At 39.5% G+C, this 25346-nt stretch overlaps 1 protein-coding gene across 1 annotated transcript in view; it reads right to left on the reverse strand.

Annotated features, from left to right (window-relative positions):
* Positions 1-3708: 3708 nt before the first annotated feature.
* slc12a5b (solute carrier family 12 member 5b) overlaps positions 3709-25346 on the reverse strand; it is a 46751-nt gene continuing 25113 nt past the window's right edge. The window contains exons 3-27 of the mRNA XM_039604930.1: positions 20747-20850; positions 20483-20623; positions 18706-18852; positions 16096-16150; positions 15879-16009; positions 13928-14175; positions 13626-13837; positions 13355-13522; positions 12534-12632; positions 12368-12425; positions 11425-11599; positions 10908-11026; positions 10707-10805; positions 9989-10108; positions 9748-9852; positions 9502-9670; positions 9205-9400; positions 8865-9034; positions 8603-8734; positions 8330-8437; positions 7920-8036; positions 7518-7720; positions 6118-6132; positions 5894-6027; positions 3709-4479 (exon numbers count right to left, since the gene is read on the reverse strand). Coding sequence (XP_039460864.1) covers positions 4388-4479; positions 5894-6027; positions 6118-6132; positions 7518-7720; positions 7920-8036; positions 8330-8437; positions 8603-8734; positions 8865-9034; positions 9205-9400; positions 9502-9670; positions 9748-9852; positions 9989-10108; positions 10707-10805; positions 10908-11026; positions 11425-11599; positions 12368-12425; positions 12534-12632; positions 13355-13522; positions 13626-13837; positions 13928-14175; positions 15879-16009; positions 16096-16150; positions 18706-18852; positions 20483-20623; positions 20747-20850 — 3317 coding nt within the window. The 3' untranslated portion in view covers positions 3709-4387. The remainder of the gene's footprint in view (positions 4480-5893; positions 6028-6117; positions 6133-7517; positions 7721-7919; positions 8037-8329; positions 8438-8602; positions 8735-8864; positions 9035-9204; positions 9401-9501; positions 9671-9747; positions 9853-9988; positions 10109-10706; positions 10806-10907; positions 11027-11424; positions 11600-12367; positions 12426-12533; positions 12633-13354; positions 13523-13625; positions 13838-13927; positions 14176-15878; positions 16010-16095; positions 16151-18705; positions 18853-20482; positions 20624-20746; positions 20851-25346) is intronic.

Raw genomic sequence — 25346 nt, forward strand, 5'->3', positions numbered from 1 at the left:
AACTGAATTAAAAACAAAAAGTCAAAATGCAATTAGATTAAAAACTATGTAGAAAATCCCAAACTATAAGAACTCTGGCCAAAAGGAGATGCACTAGAAAAGATGACAAATATTTCAACTGTTTTATTAAAATGACTTTAATCTTGTGCCAACATTTGATTTTGTTTTTACATACAAAATGTTTTCTTTAAACCATGACATGATTGAGCATATGGTAGATAAAACGAAGTGCCTTAAACCTATAAATCTATAAAACCTGTACTGAGACACATGACAGTTGTTATCCCTACAACTAAAATCACAGACGTGTATTACAAATGTCCCGTCATGTCGCTGTCTCACACTTCAACATGCTCTACACACAAACACAGGTGTCAAATACACACACAGCTACACACTCTCTCTGTCTATGAAACTTCTAAAAGTCTAACTCTAAATTTCTGCATACTATAGTCACCCACAATGTCCTGCAACCATAATATGCCTCAAAAAATAACTTCAGTTTTTTGTTGTTTTTGCTAGTTATTATATAGTTGTGCACTCACGCTTTTCAGTTTTGGAAACATTCAGGGCTGTACTACAGAGCCTTTGGACCTGAAACCTTTTTATTTTTAAAAAAATCATGTGTACACTAGACTAGGATGCACACAGCCACCATATAATGGAGAGAAACTAATCAAGTTTAAGTTTCACCTCAAAATATCTTCAATGAATATGCTGCTGCTTTTGCACAGAGAGAGGACAAAGAGAATCAAGTTAAGTTTCAAAGATTCCCAGAAATGTAATTATTAAATGCTTAGATATTTAGGGAGTTAAACATTATAGGTGTCAGGAAAGTTAAGCATTAATCATCCCTTGAAATTTGGAGAGTTAGATATTTACTCCAAAATATCTAATGTTCAGTCTTAGTCAGCAGGAACAGAGTGCAATTTTATCCCTGGTGGGAATAGAAATATACACCCTTAGATTTTTAGCACTGCATCTTGACACAGTCAACAACAATAATAAACAGACAACAATCAAATCACAAACTGATTTTCATCTTTAAGGCTGATAAAAGGGGGGACTGTCTGGATCCTGTTCACTTCTAACTTTTCGTTGAGCCAAAAAGCATCACACAGTGAAAACTACCATTAACTAAATCAAAGATAAATGAAAAAGTTATCATGGAGAAAATGCAGCTATTGAAGTTTAGGCTTAACCTCAGACTGGCTACAATGTATTGTTGCTCTTACACACAGAGAGGAGTGTCGTCAGCAAGAATCACTGGCTGTGCAGCATGCAGTCCTCAGCAAGAATTTCCTATTATGGTTTTCCTCAGGGAAAATAAACCGAATTACATGAGTGGTCTTCATTATGTGCTGGCTCTGGGCATGTTAAGTTGTAACTGATCAGTCGCAGTAAATTAAAACTAGGATACCACCCCCTTGGTTGCTTGATGCCCGGTGACTGCATTGAATTTTTACTTTCAGCAACTGATTGCAAGTAGTTGCAGTGACCAAGTGGCTGCGTATAGGTTGAACTTGCAAAACCCTCAACTTCTGGGTGGTCACTGTAACTCTTTTGATTACAAGATTGCACAGGTCTGTCTCCAAGCAATCACTTTCAAACTTTAATGGACTTTATTGGTGCCATACTGCACCAATATTAACCAAACAGAAAGTAATTAAGAGGTTTTAAGGATGTGCTACAGAATCAAAAACATATTTACAATAAATCAGAGGAGAACTATAACAACTTTTTGAAACCCTTAGGCTAATTTTCTTTATGTCTTTGTGTATAAATTACTGTACAAAACCATTAAGTCAAGAGGACGAACTCAACTAATATCAAATTCTCTGTGTACTGTATAGCCTACATACATATTTGGAGAAAAGAACTATCATTACTGAAAACACTGTTTCAATACTGACATTATAAACTATGCACTGGGGCACTGGCCCTATCTTACTAAAGTTTTACAAAATTGTTTGAGTTTAACAAGTCAAAAGCTCTACCAAAAACTTCATGTCTATGCCATTTAATATTTAAATGACTAAAGCATACTCAAAGACAAGTTAAATATATTTTATATACATGGTCACACACACAAAAGAAACTATCTTCTAATAGTCAGGATAATCAAATTCAATGCCTAAGTCATACTAAAAGTTTAATATGCACCTTCTCCAATTCCTTAATATATCTTCTATTTGTCACTCTAAATTTTCTGCCTTTTTAATATAACAGCTGATTCCGTCATGCTTTCATTTGGCCTGCATAAGCGCAATAGCAAATTTAATTGATAAACATACATTTAGCATCTTATTTGTTGTCTCTTGCTGAGATTTATACAAGAAGGTCAATGCAGTTCTCCTGTCTGTGAGGTAATTATTAAAGCTAACAGAGAGTTAGTCTGCTAGCCTACTAGCAACCAGCCTTCTGTGAATGTAACAAAACCCAGCATACTAATGATGAACATTGTTTGGTATTTTGGAGACTTTTGTGCAACAGCAGCCTCTACAAAGTTGCTGCTCTCAGCATAAAATCTGACAAATGACTACCCACAAAATGGATCAAATCAGCTTTAAAATGAGCTATATTTGAAACGATTCACTTATATATATGATATACAATCACCAGTCACTTCATTAGGTACACCTGGGAGGTACCAGGTTGGACACCTTAATTCTTTGTGGCATAAATGTAGCATGGCACCGGGAACAAAGATTTTGAATGTTCTGCTCCAGATGTGTTGTGGATGAGATCTGGTAATGGTGAGGAGATTCTGAATGCAGTGAGCTCATTGTCATATTCAAGAAACCAGTTTAAGATGATCTAAATTTCCCGTTGGAAGCAGAAATCAGAGAATGGGTACCCTGTGGTCATAATGGGATGGACATGGTCAGCAACAATACTCAGGTAGGCTGTAGGGTTTAAAAAGTGGTCAATGATACTAAGGGCCCAGAATGCATAACTGCACCAGCAGCTGCCTGAACAACTAACACAAGGCAGGATGAAAACATTCTGAAACCAAACTAGTTGTTTATGCCAAATTTTTACCCACCACTTGAATTTTGAAGCAGAAATTGAGATTCATCAGAACATGCAATGTTTTTCCAATATTGTCCAATTTTTGTGACCCTGTATAAATTGTTGCCTCGGTGTCCTATTCTTAGCTGCCAGGAGTGGTCTGCTACTGCCTTCAGGGTTTGTGCGTTTAGAGATGCTCTTCTGTATATATTGGTTGTAAAAAAAGAGATTGTTTGAGTTACTGTTGCCTTCACATCAGCTTGAAGCATTTCGGCCATGCAACTCTGAGCTCTAGCATCAACTAAGCTGGGTAGACGTAGAATCATGTCTATATGCCTGAATGCATTAAGTTGCTGCCATGTGTACCAAATAAAGTGGATAATTATTGTATTAAGCAGGTTTTAGGTGGTTGGACAGATTATATTTTCAGTCTTGCATGCTACTATGTAGGCTTAGCACCCAGATAAGAAAAGTCAATAAGCCTATTTTTCAAAATGTGAAACTATTCCTTTCTGTGCACTTGTCTTACATAAAATGCACAGTTTTAATATATTTTTGAATAAATAAATATATTTGAATACATATATTTTTGAATAAATACATTTACATTGAAAAAAGATTTTCTTTAAATCTTTTTTTAAATATAACTCTTCTCTAAAATCTTAAAATTTTCTTTAAAAATCCTTTTTTCCCCTGAAACACACAATGAAAAAAAAAACTAAAAAAATGTATGAAATGTTGATTTATTTAATAATCTATTTTAGTGCTTCTAATGTCACAAAACAAAGGATAACACAGTGATGATGACGTAATTTTAGGAGTCCATACCTGTCACAAATCAATTTGATCCCACTGTTTTTTTTAAAATACTTATAACCACACTAGGAAAAACAAAAACAGACAAAGACACACAACTTGTCATGTAAATAAATATATAAATAACATCAACACTATGATAGAAAATAAATAGAAATGGTAAAGCAGTGACATTGCTCTTTTATCAGTGACAGGGGACAAAAGCCAAAGGGAAAGCACTTAGACTAGAAAAGCTCATTTTAACATTTGGCAAACTTCTACTTTATCAGGAAAACTTTCAGTTGTCTCTTGTTTTTGAAATTAAATCTTCTAAAACTGATGAACTGTTCTTGACCTGATGAGTCAAGAACAGTATGTACTCAAGTTAATCACTGGAGTACACGATTCTGTGTACTATGTACTCTGTAGGTTACCTGGAACCTCATTCAGCTGAGTCTACATAGTATTTCACCTGAAAACTCTGAGTACAACGTGTGGTGGCAGGTGACAGAATGGGTGTGTAAGGAGGGAGGACAGGGCAGAGTCCATGTATGTGCTGTTGTGAGATCATGAAAGCCCTTCAAGAGTAGATGGTGATGACTTCGCGTCCACCTCCGCGCACCAGGAGAACCCGATTGAGACCTTCAGTGAGCACTTCAAGAAACTCCATGTCTGGGAAACAATCACAGTCAAGGAGGTTTTTTTTTTTTCATATTCTTCTGGTCATTCGTTAACTTTATATGACGCAAAGGTCCATTTTCATCTTAGTGAAGTGAAATGACTACATATTTAAAGAAAGTGCAGCAGCTTGCATTCATGCTCAGACTACATGGGACAATTTTCACCACCGCTGTGGAAAAACAAAATTCTTCAAATTAACTTAATGTTTTACCCCACTTACCCTTTTACTACCCTTTTACTTCATGCTAACAGAAAAATGCTTTCTTTCCATTTTATAATTACTGGACAGTCTGTACAATCAGCTACCAGAACCTTTTCAGTAATTTTTACAGTAATGTATTTATTTCTACTAGTTTGAGTCCAAAGATTCATGCATTCATTCTTTCTTTTATTTATTACAACATAATTTGTTTATCATGCAGATGCCTTGTCAAAGGGTCACATAGATGGGAGAAAGATGATGATTCGATGATGCGAGCAGCATGACTCCCACTTCAAGTGGGAAATAATTAAAATAAGCAGTATGTCCTCATTCCCAGGGTACCATATACTGACTTTTTGTTGCTAGAGTGTCACCTGACACCCAGTATAGACCCTTTATCAGTACCAATCAGCATCACTGACTGGACAGACTGAGCTTCTAAGTGTCAATTCTTATAGTGCAGGGCAAACTTTTTCCTTTAATCCAAACCACGATCTTTAAAAAATCTTGACAAGTAGTTTTAATACCAAAGATTAACCAAACATTGACTGAAAGCAAACCTAAACAAAGAGCAAAACACTAAGACAAAAGCTGTGGTCTCCTGAGGGGTGCACTATGAAATGAGATTAATGGATTAGCGAGGTAATCCTAGAGCTTTCAGTGTCACAAATATGGCTCTCTTTGTACCTAGCTCACAGGAAACAGAGGGCTGAAAGAGGCAGAAAAGACTTTATTCAGAATACTGGAAGGGGACCTAGTTTTCCTGGCACAAATTGCCATGCAGCAAGTCCCTTACTTCCAGAGTCGTAGCTTACACGTTACTTCTTTTCCATAATGGACTTCAGACACCGTCATTTTACACTTACCTAGGATCCCTGAAAGCTGGTATGTCCTGCTCTGAGCTTTTAACCTTCATGATCTATTGTCTGGACCTCCTCCACCTTATCTCCTGACAGCACCAAATATCACTCTCCTTCTACAGTTCTAAGTAACAATGTTGCTGCCTCTTTCAACCCTCTGCTTAAAGAAAAGTCAACGAGTGAGCCGGAAGCAGAAAGCCTGGCCCATTATAATTTGCTTTTATTACTCACTTTCTTTGAAACTGCGAGACGGCTATGCTGCAGAAATAATTTATCCTTAAGTAAAATGATGACGTGAACTGAACTAAGACATATGAAGAACAGTATGTGAGGTGTAGGATACAGTTTTCTTCGCCCACACGGTTCTTTGGTGGTCCCGGCATGTTGAGCAGGACAAGTTTTGCCTCCTTGGACTTCTTTGTGATGACCTCATTGAGCCTCATTGCTGTATGCATACGCCTCACGTCCGTCTGGTTCCTGAGGCAGGAAACATTGGGTCAGAGCAGGTTTCATTTTTAAATCGATTGTTTAGCTCAACTGACTATGTCTAAAAATGAAAATACTTACAAGTTCTCCCATTCCCTGCAGCATGTGTGGAAGGAAACAATATATGGTCACACAGAAGGCTACATTTATTGGTGGTTAAATCTTTTATATTGACTGAGTACCTTTAGAAGTGAACAGAAGACTGCAGTAGCTGTTAATTTCCTGATATTCACTTTGATTTTGAGCATGCAACACCTATAAACCTCTAGGTTTATAGGTGTTGCTACTTTTGATATCAAGGTGACTGGATGGGATATCACATAATTTATAAATACAGACAGATTGTCAGTCTGAGTCTGTGAGATGAGCAGATGAGAACAATTCACCTACAATATGTCCCTTTGCAATAAAGGACTCAACTAGTTACAATCTGGTTATAACTAGTTGCATTTACTCTTATATAAATGCAAAGTTTCTGCGTGCATGTCACTGCAGATTATATCCATTATTTGTGGATAAATTTCTGAATTTAGTTTCATGCTTTCTGGACTCTGGATGTAAGTAATTTGAATTTCTGTGTATGTAGCCAACATCGCAGTTCATTGTTGTATTACCATAAAACATATTGCATGTATTTCCAAATTTGAACCCTTTCAACTGCAAACTGATAGCAGGCTGACTCATTCTTATTGCCGTTTTATCAGCGAGGCCCTGAAGTTACGAGTGATTGCCACATCTGGTGCTCTTCTTCAAAGGAACTGTTTCAAAGGCAACAAGATAGCAATTTCATTGTACACTCTCACAGTAAGATTGCTCGTGATATGGTCTCCAACCCCCATTTTCCTTAATGTGACTGAGCATTGCTGAAGGGATATGCCTTACAATATAAAGCACCTTAGGCTGACGGTGATGTTGTGAACTGACACCTTATAAATTAAATTAAACTGAACTACAAATACACAAAACATGACATTAATTTGTTGTGAAATTATGAATCAGGTGAAATGAAAGAAATGCTCTCACACCATGCATAACGATCATGTGACAGAAGATGAATAAACTGCAGAACAAATTCTTTTTCGTGTCACTGTTAAGTTCAAAGTTTTGTTTGCCACAGTCTTGTTTTAAATCCTGTAACATGGGTCGATACACACAAATATTTACAAATGACTGTGTGGGTCATTTGGATTAGCTACAACATTACAGTCACTGGTAAAGTGAATCATACTGGCGTTAACTCTTCCAAACTCGATCCTATTAAAAATCCAGAGGATGTGCCAGAACAAGCCTGTTGCACAGAAACCCCACACCACAACTACAAGACCCAGAGGACCCAACATCCTGCTGCCAGACATCCCAGAGGCCACACGGCCATGCCCTGATGGGTCAGAGCTGTTTTTCTCAGCATGTTTGCACAAGTTTTAAAATGCCTGTTTCCTGTGCAGGATTGCTGAGCTAAATTAAGCTGACAGATCACTCACGGCTTCATGTTGAAGAAGTCTTTGCCCGCTTCTGGGGTCGCTGTTAGGAGGCTCTTCTCCTTTTCCGCACCCTTGTTGTCGGGCCAGGCGACAGCACCACCTGCAGGCGCAGCAGGGGATGTGGGGCTTGTGGGGCTGGTTGGTGTGGAGACATTCTTACTGTGGCTCAGCTGTACCTGTTTTGGGTTGGAGACGGCCCCAGGCTGACAGACAAACACCATCACATGACAGGGTAATACAGAGAAAAGAGACGCTTGTCAGAAAAGGTGGATCTTTGATCAGTGAACTGTAAGGAATAATTGAGCAGCAACTAGAAAAAGTAAAACCCGGCATAAAATGCAACAGGTGTTTGAAGCAAGTGAGGACAGAAGTATTGCACATTACACGTCGGAGCAGCTTTACCTCCTCTTCTAGTTTTTCTGCTGCGCCACCTCCCTCCTCAGCGCTTCGCTGTGACCGCAAGGCAGACGGATTTTTACGCCGTATGGACCCACGGGATGAATCTGTAATGCTCTGGATCTGTGAGAACAAAACAAACAAAAACATCATCTGATTCCTATATTCCCACTGGAGTTTATTTTTTTCTACCCGCAAATCAGTGAAAACATGTACAGACACAGATACCTCATCATGAAGCAGTTCCTTTCCTCAGAGCGGATATTTAATGCGCTTCGCTGTGACCGCAAGTGAAACAGATGGATTTTTACCGTATGGACCGCATGATAAAGTGGATAATGAAACTGTGCTTTGGCTGTCAACTAAAATTAAATTTGTTTTTCCGGTTACAGATAGTATGAAGGTTCCTGGTTTACCTCTCTCTCCATTTCATTCTTGGTCAGATGCATTTGTTTGAGGATCTGTGATCGCTGCTCCATTATCAGTGTCTTCTCATAGGTATAGGCTGAGATGTCACCGTCATGCTGTAAATGACAAACACACATCACATGAAATCCATGTATTACTTTGGAATAACGGTTTGGCCTACGGAAAAAAAAGGGATCCTTCAAGAAACAAACTGTTCTTTTAGGCCGCTCCTGGCAGGATTTGTTTGTGAGCTCAGAATATGTGCCAGACAAATCTCTCACCATCTCAACCACTTCCACTACGGCGTCGATGCGCAGGTGATAGAGGAAGGTGAGGAGGTCTTTCTTCATCTGGATGCTGTTGTCATCCATCTGAGCTACAGTGAAAATACGCATCTTGCACTTCCTCCACACCTATAGCAAGAAAAAAAACAAACAGATAATGACGTAACCAATGTGGGTTTTTTTTTCAACACACTACACTGTATCATGCTTAACTTGTGCTCATTTAAGTGAAAAGAATCCACAGTTTCTTGTTCTTCACCTTATGCTGGCGCAAGAGGAAAGGCAGAAGCATTAGCATGCCTCCATCGTGGACAACCCACCACACGTCAATGTGGCCTTCAGTGAAACGCTCTCCATTGGATGGATAGCTGGAGATATTCTTAGGAACCAACAAGGCTATACTGGCTATAGTTGTCTCTCTAACCACCTCTACAGAGGAACAGGAGAAAAGTAACACGATGGGGGGCAGAGCAAAGGATTACCAACTTTTTTACCAAACTTTTTCAATGCCCCTGACTTGGTATTTAATATTTGGAATAATATTTGATGCTGATGTTTATTAACAACTAAGAGAGCTTCTATTTCACTTGATAACTTACCAATGAAGTTCCTAAATTCCTGGTGGCACTCAGGCTGTTTCCAGTTACGGGGCCAGCTGACCATCACCGTGTTGTGCTTCAGACCTCCAAGTCCTCCAACCTGAATCAAGTGGGATGTTCCATCTCTGAGGTTGGAGGAGATGACAACCTGAGTGAAGCCCTTTACTTTCTCTGTCTCCATCAACTTACGCAGCGACTGCAGGGACACAGATAGAGGGCAGGCGCAGCTGTTAGAGAAAGTGGCGAATCTTCTGTGCATGCGTCAGAAGTTTAAGCGTGTGTTAAAGAGTAACAGACCTGATCTGCCTTATGAGCGTCGGTGTAATTGTCTAGGAAGGTTCCTTGAACACAGGTGCCAACAATAGTCAGACCCTTCCCAGCTTTTAGCTGATTGGTCAGAGATAGAAGACGAGGCTGCTCGATGTTTTGCTCAGCGTCCATACTCACTAGGACCAGGATCTGAGGCCTAATAACAAACAAAATCAGTCAGTGATAATCACAGGCAAAAGCCAACCAGCTCTTTTAAAGACAGACTGAGCTGACCTCCAGTTCTTTGTGTGTGGTGGTCCCTCCTCCAGCCTCATCAGAGCAAAGCGAGCAGCGCTGAGCGAGATCCCACGTATCCCATCACCCCACTCCTTCTCAGCTCTATCTCAAAGCACATTAAATTATTAGCTCTGGTCATATCTACAGCATCCTGATTCATAGAGTCAATAGACTACTCTGTGACTTTTATCAAAGAATCCTTCCTCAAATGATCATTGATCAAATTATTATTACTTACCCACAGAACTCAATGTATTTGTAGATGCAGGTGGCGATGCCCATAGCCACAATTGCATAATACCAGGAACACATGAACATGAGCGACAAGCACAGGCTCATACCCAGGAAAGACAGAGCCCTGCAGGGGACAGGACGTCATATGTTTAGTACCCAGATTTCTGCCAGCTTCACACAACTGGCTGATTAATGGAAACATTGTAAAGAAGACATTTTTAAGCTCATCATGGAAGACAAACACACAAACTGTCTTTAAGCAGAGCTTAAATCCTCGCATCATATGTGATGAATATCTATGACATCTTTGGGATAGTTAAAGGATTTTATGCACGTTTGAATCACTTGTTTGTTTCACATGTACTGCAAGTATAAACACATTATGTGATACACGTCTCTGCCAGTATTTTCAGTGTTAAAATGATCAACAGGCAATATGTGTCAGCAACAGCACCGAGGAAAAAGACTGCAAACTTAAATATGACTGCAAATGATCCAGGATTTAAAATACATTTCAAAAAAGGATGTGCAAAGTTTTTAATATTAATAATAATAATATTTTAATATAAATATATAATATTTTATTTGCTACACACAAAGAACACCAACATGCATTTTAGTGTGGAAACTCAAAGTACATGTCAAAGTAAATGTAAATTTCAGATAATAAAACAAATGCGAGAGGTTTTAGAAAGCTTTCATACTCTGACGCACAAACTCACCAGTGGTAGAACTTAAATCTGGGTCTCCAGTTTGGGGTCCTCAGCAACGTCTGCAGGGCGCAGGCGAGATTGACAAACATGTAGCACATCAAGAAGAACCTAAAGAAACAGATGAAGGGAAAGAGAGAAAACAGAAGAGTAAGAACAAAAACCACAAAAAGGATCTTAGCTTTAGTTGTTGTGTTTATCGGTGAGAATTACATGGAGAGGATTGGTGCGACTGCATCCAGAGAGGCAATGATGATGCCAATCTCACAGATGCTAGCTGTGAGTAGAAGTGCCCACGTGGGCTCCCCGTTGGCTTTACCGTGCCCAAAGATCTGCAAAAACACAAGTGACACACAAATAAATAATGTCATATTTACCAATTAATAATAGTTATGTCTTCAGTTTTAGTTTGAGTTTAGTTTCTTTTAGTTTCAGTCTTACTTTTAGTTGTTATAAATTATTGTTGTATGGAGGATATATTTCAGTCTCAATAAATACGTCTAGTTGTTAGTTTTCACAAGTTCACAAAACAGTGTCAGTTAGTTTTAGTTTTTTATTTTAGTTAACTAACATGTTTTTCACATCTAGTTTCAGTTTTTTGTTTAGTTTTAGTCAACCATTACAGCTTAGAGTGGGGACAAGAATATCTTCAAGCCCCCACAACATTTCTTGCTCAGCTGGAAGCTCTGAGAGGTGTGTGGATAAGACAGAGATAGATTTGTGTACTCACTCTAAGGAAGGGGATGATGCCATCCCTTGAGATGGCCTGGAGGAGACGGGGAGCTCCTGTCAGACTCTGAAGTCCCGCTCCGCAGGTGGAGAAGAAGGAGCCAAATACAATAACCCACGGGGACGGCCATGCCAGCGTACCTATTACAAGGTTGCCACTGACCCCTTCGCCAAACCTGCAGAAACATGAAGACAGAGCTCCTAACTGTGTTAATGCACAGTGAATGCAAATGTTCGACCGGTGCTCAGTCAGGTACAAACAGCCAACAGCTGAGTTCTGCTAACAGATGACTGAGAGCATTGTTTTAGACTCAGCTGTGATTCAGTGTTTCTGATTTTTACTGAAAATAACTCCTCAGATAAACACAACTGCAAGCAGTCTGAAGCTGCGCTTAATGTTGAATTTTGTAAAGTGTAATGCTGAGTTTGCATCTTTTGCTGTGAAGTACAGCCAGACTTTTGACGCTTCGCCTTGGGCACTTTTAATCTGTAGCTCTGCTCTAAAAGAACGTACGTACCTGGGCCCGCCTACTATCCTCGGAAACGTAAAATGATTGGCTAGAATCTAAAGTGTATCACAGCTCAGGAAAAAAAGCACCGAAATAAAGCACCGAAATGTGCGCTGCTTTTCGGTCTGGTTACTACCGTTTATGTCAGAACCATCCCTAGTAATGTACTCACTTATTGCTGCACATAGTGAAATGCATTATTATTAAACTGAAGCTACACATTTGTTAAAATTGTTAACAACCTGTGCAGGTCTGTAATTCCCTACATTCTTCCTTTCTGACTTTTTATTGGGCCTGTCAAACATTTTGCTGTCACACATGTGCCCAGTTTACAATAATATTAAGGCTTGTCTTTAAAAAAACAAACAAACCTCAAACTACAAACATTTTCTGAGTATAACGGTCCAAAATTAAATTTAATAGAAGTAGACTTACTTGTCTCTTAGGACGACTCCTTCTATACAAGCACCAAACAGCACCACACACGACATGTCTGGGTAAAAAAAGCTGATAAGGACCACATCACTGAAAAGGTAACGATAACTTGTGAAAAGTTATATTTATGTTTATTTTTAACCGGCCTTGGTTCACTGAAGGATACACACAGTTGATGTGGTGCTGATGGCTGCGATGGTGCCAATAGGGATTGACTTCTGAGCGTCACGCAGATCTCCGGAGCGGTTGGAGCCGGCCATGATACCTTTGAGCAGAAGGTTAAATAATCGGGAGAGTTCTGACTTGATAATATTACAATGATCAGACTCAGGTTCTCAGAGGATATAAACGATATATGTACATAAAACAGAGCGTGAGAAAGGTCATTACTAACATCCCCCTTTATGGAATACTAAGCACTTTACTGACTTCAGTCATGTTAAAGGTGCTGTTTTCTTTGGCCACTGGAGGGCAGCAAAAACAAACTGTGGACTCAAGGCTGACAGGTCACCAAAAAAACAACAACAAAGTGGCATGAAGAACTTGTAAGCAAATATTTTCCCATTTATACAGCCGGCAAGCATAAAAATAAACATTAACATTTATTTGCAACCACCATCTCTCACACCTGAAAACAAAGTAAACTGTCTCCACCAACCCCTGAGGAAACTTTCTGGCTCCTTAATGCCAAATTGGACCGTGTTTACCACAAAACTTTGTGTGGTGCCCATAGGAAAAGTTAAGAGTAGAAACTGCTGTCTGCTAAGCAGGAAAGTGATTAAAGTGGTTAGACAAAGCCAAAACAATTTTTAACATTTCCGAGCAGGCATTAAGAGAACTGCAGGGTCTGGTGCATATTACATGCAGTTATTTGAACCAAGAGGAGTTTTCCCAGACACCTTTGATAAAAAACACACAAACAAACAAAACAACAAACAAAAAAACAAAGCATAATGGACCTCTTTAGCGTGCCTGCCTGGGACTAACCTGTGACAGATGGGAAATAAATTCCCACCAGCAGAGTGAAGAAGCTGGTGATATCTGCTAGAACGTAGCGGTTTGAGTTTGTTGTGGGACTGTCTGGATCCACGTCAGATGCAAGTCCACGCTTCTCCAGAATCATCCCTTTCTCCAGGTAGTTACCAAAAAGGTTCTCTGAGAGAAAGAGAGACCAAGTTTAGGAATTTAATCTTTAATACATACTGAACTGTGGTTGGCCAAGAACCCGACAGAAGGTGGTTTACACTGAAGAATTTACCTGCCAGGATGCCACTAGTGACCCCTGGAATACCTTGTATCTCTGTAACATTGTTATTGTTGAAGTATTCGTCACAAGTGGCATTGAGGTACTCCGAATCACAAAAGCTCCTCCACAGTTTGGTGGTGACAGTCTCGTTGTCTATCTCAATGACCTTTGCACAGACATCATATCCTTTAGAAAGAAGAGTTCGATTTCCCAGCAGACAGACGCTGCAAAGACAGCCAGCACAGGGCATACCTGTCACGTAGGAAAATTCCACATCATTATGGATTTGTACCAGTCAATAAAGAGTCACTTACGGAAACACAGGGGGGTCAATGGCAGTCTTGATGACTCCAGCATAGACAGACAGAATAGAAAGTATGACACAGGCCAGGAAGACCAGTGCCAGCTTATTGACATATTTGACCCCCACAAACACCACCAGTGCCATGAAGCTCAGCACAATAGTGCCGTACACTCGCATGTTGTTGAGCAATGCTGCTTCTGCCTCTGGGCCCTCCAGGCCCTCAATCTTAAAGATGGCTGCCTGGGGAACAATATAAATCTGAAAGAGGCAAATCAGTGGAGGAAGAGAGGGTTAGAGAGGGTGAGAAGAATAAGGTAAAGTTTGCAGAAGTATTGTAGAGAATCTACATATAAATATGTTTATGCAACTTATTTTATGGTTAATAAAAAACAATGTCATGTGATATATCAAAAATACATTTTATTATTTATCCTTCTAGTTCTAAAAAAGCAAAACGTTATCATTATAATGTTGTAAATACTTTATTAGGTACACCTGTTGACTGTGTATTAACACAGCCAATCACATGACAGTAACTCAGTGCATTGAGACATGTAGATATGGCCAAGATGGCCTGCTGAAGTTCAAACTAAGCATCAGAATGGGGAAAAATGGTGACTTGAGTAATTTTTGAACTGCTTCACAACAGGTGTCTCCTCTCCTCCTGTCGGCTAAGAACAGGAAACTGAAAACTTGGACAATACTGGAAAAACATTGCTTGGTCTGATGAGTCTTGATTTATGCTGCAACACTGAGATCTTAGGGTCAGAATTGGGCAACATGAAAGCAACATGCAAACATCAATCCAACCTGCCCTGTATTAAAGTTCAGGCTGCTGCTGCTGTAATAGTGCAAGTATTTTTTGACACACTTTAGTAAATGAATGGACCATGTCACATTATAAATGATGACAGTATTCCCATTTTCTGATTGCTATGTCCAGCAGGATCTCAGAAGACTTAAATCTCAAACTGTTTGGACTCTTCGCGATGTGGTGGAATGGATTTGGATCCTGGATGCGCAGCTAACAAATCAGCAGCAACTGTGTGATGCTGTGATATCAATATGGACCAAAATCTCAAAGAAATGTTCACAGCATCTTGTTGAATCTGTGCCATGAGGCTAGTCGGTGTTTATAGGTTTATGTTTTTTTTCCTGAGAAATCACATCATCTGTCAGTTTGGCAAAAAGTCAGTCAGAAGAGTGCATAACAGCTGCTATGCAGAAACAGGAAAATGCCACCAAATCTCCTCAATTGCATTATTTTTTCAATAACTCAATTTACCCCCTCAAAGCACATTTGTATTATTTTCATAATAATGGAAATAACGAAAAGAAAACACACTAAAGCAATGAGAATAAAATACATTAACACATTTAAAAAAAAGTTCACTGGGTTAAAAATTACTGTACTGTGTGAATGTGAGTTATTTAGTTTAAAGCGGGAGAGTAACCTTGCTTTTCCCCCCTCTGTCCCCTTATTGCCTGATATCCTTTCATTATCATTTATTGGAACATGTTGTGCGTTAATGATTCCTGTTTTACAGCCAACGTTTGAAGACAATTTAGCCAGAAGATCACAGGTGTAAACAACCAAATTAACAACACGTGGGGTACAGATAGAGTTCAGTGGGTTGAGCAGAGATTTGATTTCCCACTGAACAATTTCCTGGATGTCATTCCCTCTGTTCTCTGTCCCGCTTTCCTGTCTGCTCTCATGTCCTGTCATAAAAATAATAAAGGCCAAAACACATCTATAAAAAATAATAATAACGGATCTCTTTCACTTAACTAACACATTAGCTACAAGACTGAACCAGTAACAGGACCCCAAAACTAACATAACTGGAATTCAGCCTTTATTAGCTCCAGCTGCGCTTTTCCTGTTATTATATTGCAGGTATATGAAAAATACATGAAAAGCAATATAAACCTGTCATTTAAAAATTCAATCGACTTACCAGCAGAATTTCAATACAGCCGAGAATGTACATAGCACCCGCAAAAGTGGTGCCCAAGTAGAAGCAGATCCCGACAGCACCGCCAAACTCGGGCCCCAGAGAGCGAGAGATCATGTAATATGAGCCTCCAGCTGTGAGTCGCAAACACACATAGCGCTCAGTGCACCGCTCTGTTGCACACAAACATACTAATGCATGCCCTCAGATATCCACTCACCCGGCACGACTCCATTTGTTGCAATGGCACTCATGGAGATGGCTGTGAGCATGGTCTGAAAACAGCAGCAGACAACAGGGGGGGATTACAGGACTCTGAAAGGCAGCAGGTGGGCAAGTCAAATTAAGGATGTCTGACAGGGAAGCCCCCCCCCGCCCAAAAAAAACCATCCAGCAGTGCAAAAGTCTGACTCATCTGATCACGTTGAACCGTTCCTCACAGGAATGACTGGTTAGCCACATACTGTCACTTCAGTTACAGTCTGTTACAGCAGACCACGGTAGTTAGATACACTTTTACGGTACTTGTCTGTAGTTTAACTCTTTAATATTAGAGTTTAACAGCATACTACTACAGCAACTAGTAGTCCAAGGTTATATTTATAAAGCCCAGACATGATCTATTAGTAATTTCAGTGTGGGTGAAATCAAATGAAATCCAGACATGTCTTTTTAACGCCCCTGAAACTTCCAACAAAGTGCTGGCGAAAATCAGACAACCCATCTATTTAGGTTTGTTAAACCTTATTTTTAGACACAAACTAATCATAGTAAGATTCCAATGGTCAGTGTCTTTCCTTACTTAAAAAAACTTGTTTCCCTTTTTCATTCTGTAATTTTTTGAAAAACATTTCATGTAATACATTTTAAGCCCCCCTTTGTTGATTAAGCCCACATACAGGGAGAAATATGGTGCTAAAAGCCTGTTAGTGGGTTTACTGGCAGAATGCCGTTTATCAGGATTTACTATGTCACCTTCAGCAGCTGCACAATGAAAATTACATTCACACAGCCTGTTGTACACTGATCAAAAACAATATTAAAGCCACCAGCCTAATATTTTGCTAGCTCCCCCCTGGACATAGACATGGCATCTGCTTGGTCTGCACAAGCAGCAGAATCTCCGCCTGAAAGACCAGAATCTGCAGTTCCAGTGTTGGCCACTTGAGGCTGGGTCCCAGTAAGTTCTCACAGACTGGCATATTAAAAATGTTTAAAACTTGGTACAAAAGTGTTTTGGGACTCCAAGCATAGTTTCCCTCTTTATAATGACTGTTTTTTTTTTTTTTTTTAAATAACTGACTGGTTGGATTTTGCTTATATGAAGTTAAGTCGGACTCGTTCCTGGTGGGTGATGGGCTCCGCCAGGGCTGCCCTTTGTCACCGGTTCTGTTCATAATTTTTATGGACAGGATTTCTAGGTGCAGCCAAGTGGCGGAGGGCTTTCGCTTGGTGGCCTCAGAATCTCATCTCTGCTTTTTGCGGATGATGTGGTTCTGTTGGCTTCATCAGGTGAAGGCCTCCAGCTCGCACTGGAACGATTCGCAGCCGAGTGTGAAGCAGCGGGAATGAGGATCAGCACCTCCAAATCTGAGGCCATGGTTCTCAGCCGGAAAGGGTGGAGTGCCCACTCCGGGTCGGGATGAGTTCCTGCCCCAAGTGGAGGAGTTCAAGTATCTCGGGGTCTTGTTCGCGAGTGATGGGAGAAGGGGCGGAGATCGACAGACGGATTGGTGCTGCGGCTGCAGTGATGCGGACGCTGCACCGGTCCGTCGTGGTGAAGAGGGAGCTGAGTGTAAAAGCGAAGCTCTCAATTTACCGGTCGATCTACGTCCCTACCCTCACCTATGGCCACGAGCTGTGGTAGCGACCGAAAGAATGAGATCGCTGGATACAAGCGGCAGAAATGAGCTTCCTCCGAAGGGTGGCTGGCCTCTCCCTTAGAGATAGGGTGAGAAGTTCGGCCATCCGGGAGGGGCTCAGAGTAGAGCCGCTGCTCCTCCACATCGAAAGGAGCCAGTTGAGGTGGTTCGGGCATCTGACAAGGATGCCTCCTGGGCGCCTCCTGGGTGAGGTGTTCGGTCATGTCCCACCGGGAGGAGGCCCCTGGGCAGACCCAGGACACGCTGGAGAGATTATATCTCGGCTGGCCTGGGAACGCCTTGGTGTTCCCCGGATAAGCTGGAGGAGGTGGCTGGGGAGAGGGAGGTCTGGGCTTTCTGCTTAGGCTGCTGCCCCCGCGACCCGGCCTCGGATAAAGCGGATGAAGATGGATGGATGGATGGAAGTTAGGGGTGTGGCAGCTTTAATTCACGGGCAGCTGTAGCCATCAACATTTGTGGTGTTAGTGCCTTCTGGAGCTTTTTGAGGGGAACTATTTTACAGCTAATATTGCTTTCTCTGTGGTACAGACACTGCACTAAAGTTTTGGTGAGTTGAATTCTGCTATTTTTAGTTTGTTATTGCTACTAATTAGCTTGGCTCCAAACAAACAGTATGATAACAACCAGCGGTGGCTGCATTCATCTTTTCTATACAATCTATAGGTCTGCAACAATGTTTAGGTAGGTTGCATGTGACAAATATCCACATGAATAGTTCCCAACAGATGGATGCACAGTAAGGAGGTATTCAGTGTTTTCCTGTCATTGATGTTAGAGTTGTGATATCTCGGTAATCAGTTATAAATGCTTGCAAAACCACTTTTTTCCCAGATTGATAGGCTGAGTGCCTTTAGTTGACTGATTAATGCTGAACGCTGAACAGCCAGCAGTCAGATCGGCGAGGCTCAGAGCGCCCCCAGAGCAGGAAATCCTGCAGTTTTACTCACTGTAGAACAGCACATGAAGACGATTATAAACGAGCCAAAGACGCCTCCAATCCCAACCATCCATGTCATCCGCAGGAAGAGGATTACCCCAAAAATATTCTGGATACACGGCAAGTACACTCCCATTAGAGTGCCCAGCTGAGGTGCCTGGAAAATACACAAAACAAAATAACAAATTAAAAGCTTTATGATAAAAAGTGCACTAACTCCTTTTTTCTGGCTAATAAGTTTGTTGTTCAGTCATTCTGTTATTACATTTATTGTGGGAAAAACAGCTTTAAAAAAAAGTAACACTCCATAATTCATCCCACACCTGTAATTATATCTACCTACAAATATTTTGAACTTACACTACAATAGAGGGCAACATATCAGGTTTATACAGGAAACAAAGAAATAATTATAATGTAAGTAAATTTAAGTATTGCATAAGGGATTTTAAGTGCTTTGCAATTTCTAAGCAATTTTTTGGAAAAACAACCAATATTTCCCTGACTTATATTGTAAGTACAGTGTACTTTTTGGGCCATATTATCAACTTGCTTCACTTAGGAGGAGAAGACACTCCTTTCCTGTATACTTCTTTTGAAAGTTAGGTTTAAACAGTGATTGTGAAATAAATAAATATGAACTTAGACTTGGCTACATCGTTGTAATGTTACATAGACCTGCAAATTTTGATGGCATTTATTTTGCCTTGTAAGGAGAACAGTCCTTATCACATTTATGCAAGTACAATAAAATGACAATCCAATAACAACAGCAACATAATGAATATTAGATAAAGATGTAAAAAGGCAAGATTAATCGACTCCATAGTATGGTTCTAAAAAAGTGCAGCATTTTTAAAATGTAAGATGAGGAAATATTGTTTGTGTCTTTGCAAAACTGCTATGAAATTACACACTAATTAAAATGATTTATGCAGTCCCTAAATTTACTTACACCATAATTGTTTCTTTGTTTCTTGTAAAAACCTGACTTGTTACTCCTTTTTTTAGTGTGCCTACCTTTAAACATCTGTAGGTAAACATAAATTTACTACATTATAATTTAATACCACCTGGACCATTTCACCTCTGGTGTTAAAAAGTGTCCTTGATGCTTTCTTTTGCAATCTTCCATAAAATGATGATAAAGGTTTTGATGCAATTTAAAGCTTATTTCCTGTGTTCATAATGCAACAAAACAATATCGTTTTTTTTACGAGGTGTTGATCGACACAACAGTGGAAGCAGATTTGGATTCAATTTAAGAAAGTAGAAAAATATGGAGACTCTACTGTGAACTTTTGCTGATAATTTAAATGAATAAACCATAGTCAGTTGTATTTAAACATTACTATTGTAATAAAATGGTTAAACTATGAGAACTCCCATCATTTACCATGTGATTTCACCAGCCTGTATTTAATTCTCTAAACATGGTTTTTGGCAGATTTTTAAATTAATTTATGCTTCAAAAAACATCAATGGACAACCTGAAAAAACAGGTGTAAACACATTATGCAGTCAGTGTCCTATATTTCTAATGATTTTCATGTTGATACATTAATTAAAGCACCTCAGCAATAAAATGAGCTGTCCGCTGTGGTCATAAAAATATCCTTTATTATCCGTACGTGTAGGGAGTTTGACATTATAGATATAAATAGTAAAGAATTCACTGTTTTATGATATTTTCTAATCATATTATATGACAGTATTTTGACATTTTTAAATCTGTTTTTGTTGCTGCAAAGTGAAGTTTAATAGGTCATATATATAACATACTGTACCTTGACAGGTTTTTTAGATGGACGTGACCCCTCCTCATTATTCTCAGCCTCTTCGTGCTCTTTGCTGCCCGTTGGCAGGTTGGAGTAGTTGGCCAGAGTGCTGAGCAGGGAGGAAACCATGGGACTGGTATCCATCTCTTCCTATAGTGCAGTACAAATATATGCAAAGTTCAACTTAAAAGCATATACAGTCACATTTCTGGCCTTAATAACACCACTTAAGGACAGCAGCCTATATTACAGAGCAGTGAAGAGTGCGCCCACCTCAAACAGAGCCATGTTATTGCCATCATACTGCTGGCTCTTATCCATGTTAGTGGCTGCACTGCTGTTGATGAAAGGACTGCTCTCTTTAGGGTTCCCATCTCCTGTAACACAGAAACACCAAGGCACAGTCAAAGTCGAATCTTAAGTCATGTTAATAGCACCAATGTGGGTTTTGACGTGGTGATGTTTTGAACTGAGGCCTCGCGTTAAAGCATGAGATCCTCATTTATAAAAAAGCTTAGTTACTCTCAAGAGCATTCCCTGATGGTGTGCTTTGCTTAATTCTTAAAAGATGCCACACATAAAAATCCTTGATTAGTCAAACCGTATCTTGTAACTTATACACCTGTGACCAATAAATGTCAGATTAGTTTCAGCTGACGCCACCTGCTTTGAGTTCTCTCCTTATTAATGGCAGCACAAACGTGACCACCTGCATTGATGCTAATTAGCTAAGAGAGAAGGGCACAGGAACGATAAAGAGAAAGGCAGACAATTTCGAGAGAGGTGGAAGTGATTTTTTAAACAGGACCAAAGAGGCTTGAGACAGTGAAGAGAAAAAGAAAGCTAAAAGACTGAAAAGAAATGTGCAATCGCAGCAAAATCTCCAAATCTCAGCCAAATCTCCAAAGAATACTGATGTTAAGCCAAGTTTCACAGCAGCAGATTAAATCCCAGTTTGGCAAAGACTTATTTATTCATTTATTTTCGGTTTCAATGTTTTAATGTTCAGCCAATGTTCTGCCAAACCACTAGGCAAAGTTGTACATGCAAGCCCCATCGCCCAAAAAAGTTTTGGTCTTAATTTTTTTATTTGGATTTCCCACACAGCCATTGAATTGACAGTTTCAGGGCTGTAAAACAAACATCGTGAGGCTCAGAAATCTATGAATCACATTACTATCATTTTTGTTTTTACTTTGTTGCTGAAAGTGGCCTTCATGTGGACCAAGCTGAGCATGAAAAACATGCATTTTATATTTAATAATAATAATGTGATTCTTATTTAGAATGACTCTCAGGAAAACTGAGTTTTATCAATGAACTCGACTTTAGCCAGGAATACTAATGGACCAAAAGAGAAAAGCTAACAAAGTACGTCTCTGAAATCTCACTTTGTATTAAACCAGTTTTCCATGTCTTCCAGTAATATAAGAACAGCATGGTTACTTTTTCATAATTTAAAATTGTTCCTTCAATCCTTTCTTTAATTCAGAACACACTGAATCTGGGAAGTACTCCTATGAGTCTTTAATTGAATCATCAAATTATAATAATGGTCATGCAAAGTTCCCTTCAGGCTTGGCTGCATATGTACCACAAACAGCAATATCTTTTATAAATAGCAGGAAAATGACTTACAACATGTATAGGTTTTTCTTACAGATCAGATCATTTTGTTTTCAAATAAAATGTTATAAATAATTTTGAAGCTCAATTTAAAAGTCCCAAGCTTGAAAATTTGCAAGTAAACTGTACCAACATGCCACTTCCTGAAAATAAATTACTAAATGCTTTAAATGTGAATAAAAGAAGAAGAGATAAGAAGAGGTACACCTGCTCAACTGCTTGTTAATGCAAATATTTAATCAACACATCTCATGGCAGCAACTGGGTTCCTTTAGGCATGCAGACACAGTCAGTATGACCTACTGAAGTTCAAACTGAGTATCAGAAGGGTGAAGAGTGATTTTAGTGGGCTTGAACTCTTTTGAGCTGATAGGAAGGCAACGAGTAACTCAAATAACCACTGACATCATCTAAGTGTGAAACAGATCGAAACTCAGGCTACAGTGTGTATTGTTTCACTAATTTGGAAAACAGAAAAGCGGAAAAACATTATCTGGCCAATTGAGTTTTGATATCTGCTGCAATATTTGAAATTATAGGACCAGAAAAGAATGCTGGTAGCACAGTTACAACAACCTACCTGAGCATTGTTGCTGACCATGCGCATTTTTTTATGACCACAGTCTTCTGATGACTTTTTTCAACGGGATATTAAACCAAGTCACAAAGCTCAATCACCTCAAACATGACAGTGAGTTCCCTGTACTCAATCAGCCCCCATAGTCACCAAATCCTAATCTAACAGAGCACATTTTGGATGTGGTGGAGGAGGAGATTTGCATCGTGGATGTGCAGCTGAGAAATCTGCTGCACATCACTGATGCTAGTTAGCTAAGAGATGTTAGTCAAAATCTTAGAGGAATGCTTCCAGGTTCCAGAATTAAATCAATTCTTGAGGCAAAAGGAGGTCCAACCTAGTGTTTACAGCGTTTACATAATGAAGTGGCCACACACACACACACACACACACACACATTCCTCTAATATCTCCTTTTGTCCAGTGAGCTCTTTGTTGGAGTCCTTGGCCTGTTTGTTTTTCACTGAGTCACAGATTTTGAATGATTCGTGTCTGATCCTTGGAGTGGTTATGCTGCCGGTCATGCAGCTTCAAGGCCAGTTAATATTGTGTCATTTTGTAGCAGCGGAGATTGGCTGAGCCTGCTTTTGCCCCACGAGTCCCAGGAGAGACATTCTTCGGGTGATAGCAGAGGAACACTGACAAGTCACTTCATTACACAAGCCCGAGCACGCTAAAAAGTCATATCATTATGGGTCTTTTTTGTTATTTCTAACTCCAGCGGTTATGTTAGCATTCTGAAGCAATATTATTAACGAGATGAAAAACACATCTTCTGTTCAACATGTGCATGTTGTATTTTCCACAGAAGGTTAGAAGAACACATCAACTAAAATGCCTGCAGCATGAATGCCCTCTTAATCCCACATGAGACCTCTCTACAGATGGACAGGGTTAGAGTGTACAGTGATATCATAAGTCAGTACGATGCATGTTTGTGCAAGTAGAGATGTAATGCATGAATGCAGTCCAGCTGATATTAGCATTCATTTTTTATTGACAGCAGGTTAGATTTAGAAATGAATCACAATTTGGGGCAACTGTTTCCCATGACAGAAAACCCTTATTGGAACTTGCATTTAGTCATTTTTATAAAGTTGGACATAATACACACAGTGGAGACTTCATCTTATGAGGTATGATGAATGGGCAGGGAAACATTTGCATATTTGCCTTCAAAAACTCTTGCAAATAACTGCTTTGTCTATGAATGGTGCTGAGAAAGTGGTGTGCAGTATTTTTGTCTGTTGCTGTTTTTAACAGCCATTTCATTGGAAAGAGCTTCCTGTGCCTGGAAGTAACCAGCGCTAAGCTCTGAGAATAAACCACAGAATTAAAATTGGAGGCTGTAAAAACCAAAACAAAGAGGCTATAAATTTTGGTAACGCTCAGAGGAACTTCAGTGTTGGCTGTTAATTCCTTTGTGTCTGCCTATATTTGTGACTAATTTAACAATGAGTAATAGTCATCAAAAACACTATGAAAAAAACAAACAAAAAGCCCTTAAGCACGGGACTTTTAACAGTTGTTATTTCATTACCGTATAATCATGGCTATAAGCCTCTGGAGGTTCAGTCAGATCTTTTACAAAACCTTCCCTTGATAATCACAAAGAAGGAAATAAGTGACCTTTGGAACAAACTTAAATTTATGCTTAAATTTTGTTTTTTTGCACACGCTTTCCTCTACTCCAGAATCCCACACCTCTTGCATAACAAGTAAAATTTTTCACATCATGCCTGTTGATGGCATTTGAAGGCCTGTTTCAGTCACGGAGAACCACTTGATGTGAAAGCATGCAACAACACAGTTAAATAAGCAATACAATCAAGTCGACTCTTCCAATTCCCCAAGCTGCAACAGTATTAACAGTAATCGTTAAAGCAAAGTGGAGAGTCAAATGCCAGCCAAACTGCTCTCACACGGCCCATAATCCCTTGAACGGTGGGCCGCTGTCCTAAAGACGTGTTGCCTGTCACACTGGATTAGAAAACATTTTGGTTGTAAGTTGTTAAGTTTTATAGGTCTTTTTCTGTGCCTAAACACAACATGTTCAAAACACGTGAACATTAAGTCCATTCTTCCTTCTGGACGTCTTTAATGTGGACTTATGACTCCATTTAAAAAAAAAGGAACAATCCCAGACTGTGCAGATGTCTAATAAAGATGAGTTTTTTTACCAGGTGTTGTGATGTTAAGCTTCATGCTGCAATTCTGTTTATTTCCACTTATGGTTGTGGTTTAGATTATGTTAAAGCTTACCACCTGAGTATTCTGTAATCCACCAGGATTTTAAAATCTGCATTTAAAGCTTGTTTCTGCTCTTGGCTTAGAATAAAATCAGCTTTAAAAAAAACAAAAAAACAACCCAATTTAACAATGTTTTACAAAAGGCCTTTGTGTGTGTTAGCATGTGTGGGTGACGTGTTTTGCATAAATTTTTTTTATACTTTTCTATTTCCTGCTGCTTTGTGTGCCATTCTGCTCTTTGCCTCATCTGGTAAACCTTAAAGAACTAAATATGTGTCACGTTTGAGTCACGGTCTTTGGTCTTTATTCTGTATCGTGTCCTTAAATGAACAGCTCTAAAATATTTCCAACAAAGCTGCATGTCAGAAACAGCAGGGGCACAAGGGATGGATGCCCTGACCATGGGATAAACATCCTTTA

This window comes from Oreochromis aureus, linkage group 20 (assembly GCF_013358895.1).
Source record: "Oreochromis aureus strain Israel breed Guangdong linkage group 20, ZZ_aureus, whole genome shotgun sequence".
Lineage (NCBI taxonomy): Eukaryota > Metazoa > Chordata > Actinopteri > Cichliformes > Cichlidae > Oreochromis > Oreochromis aureus.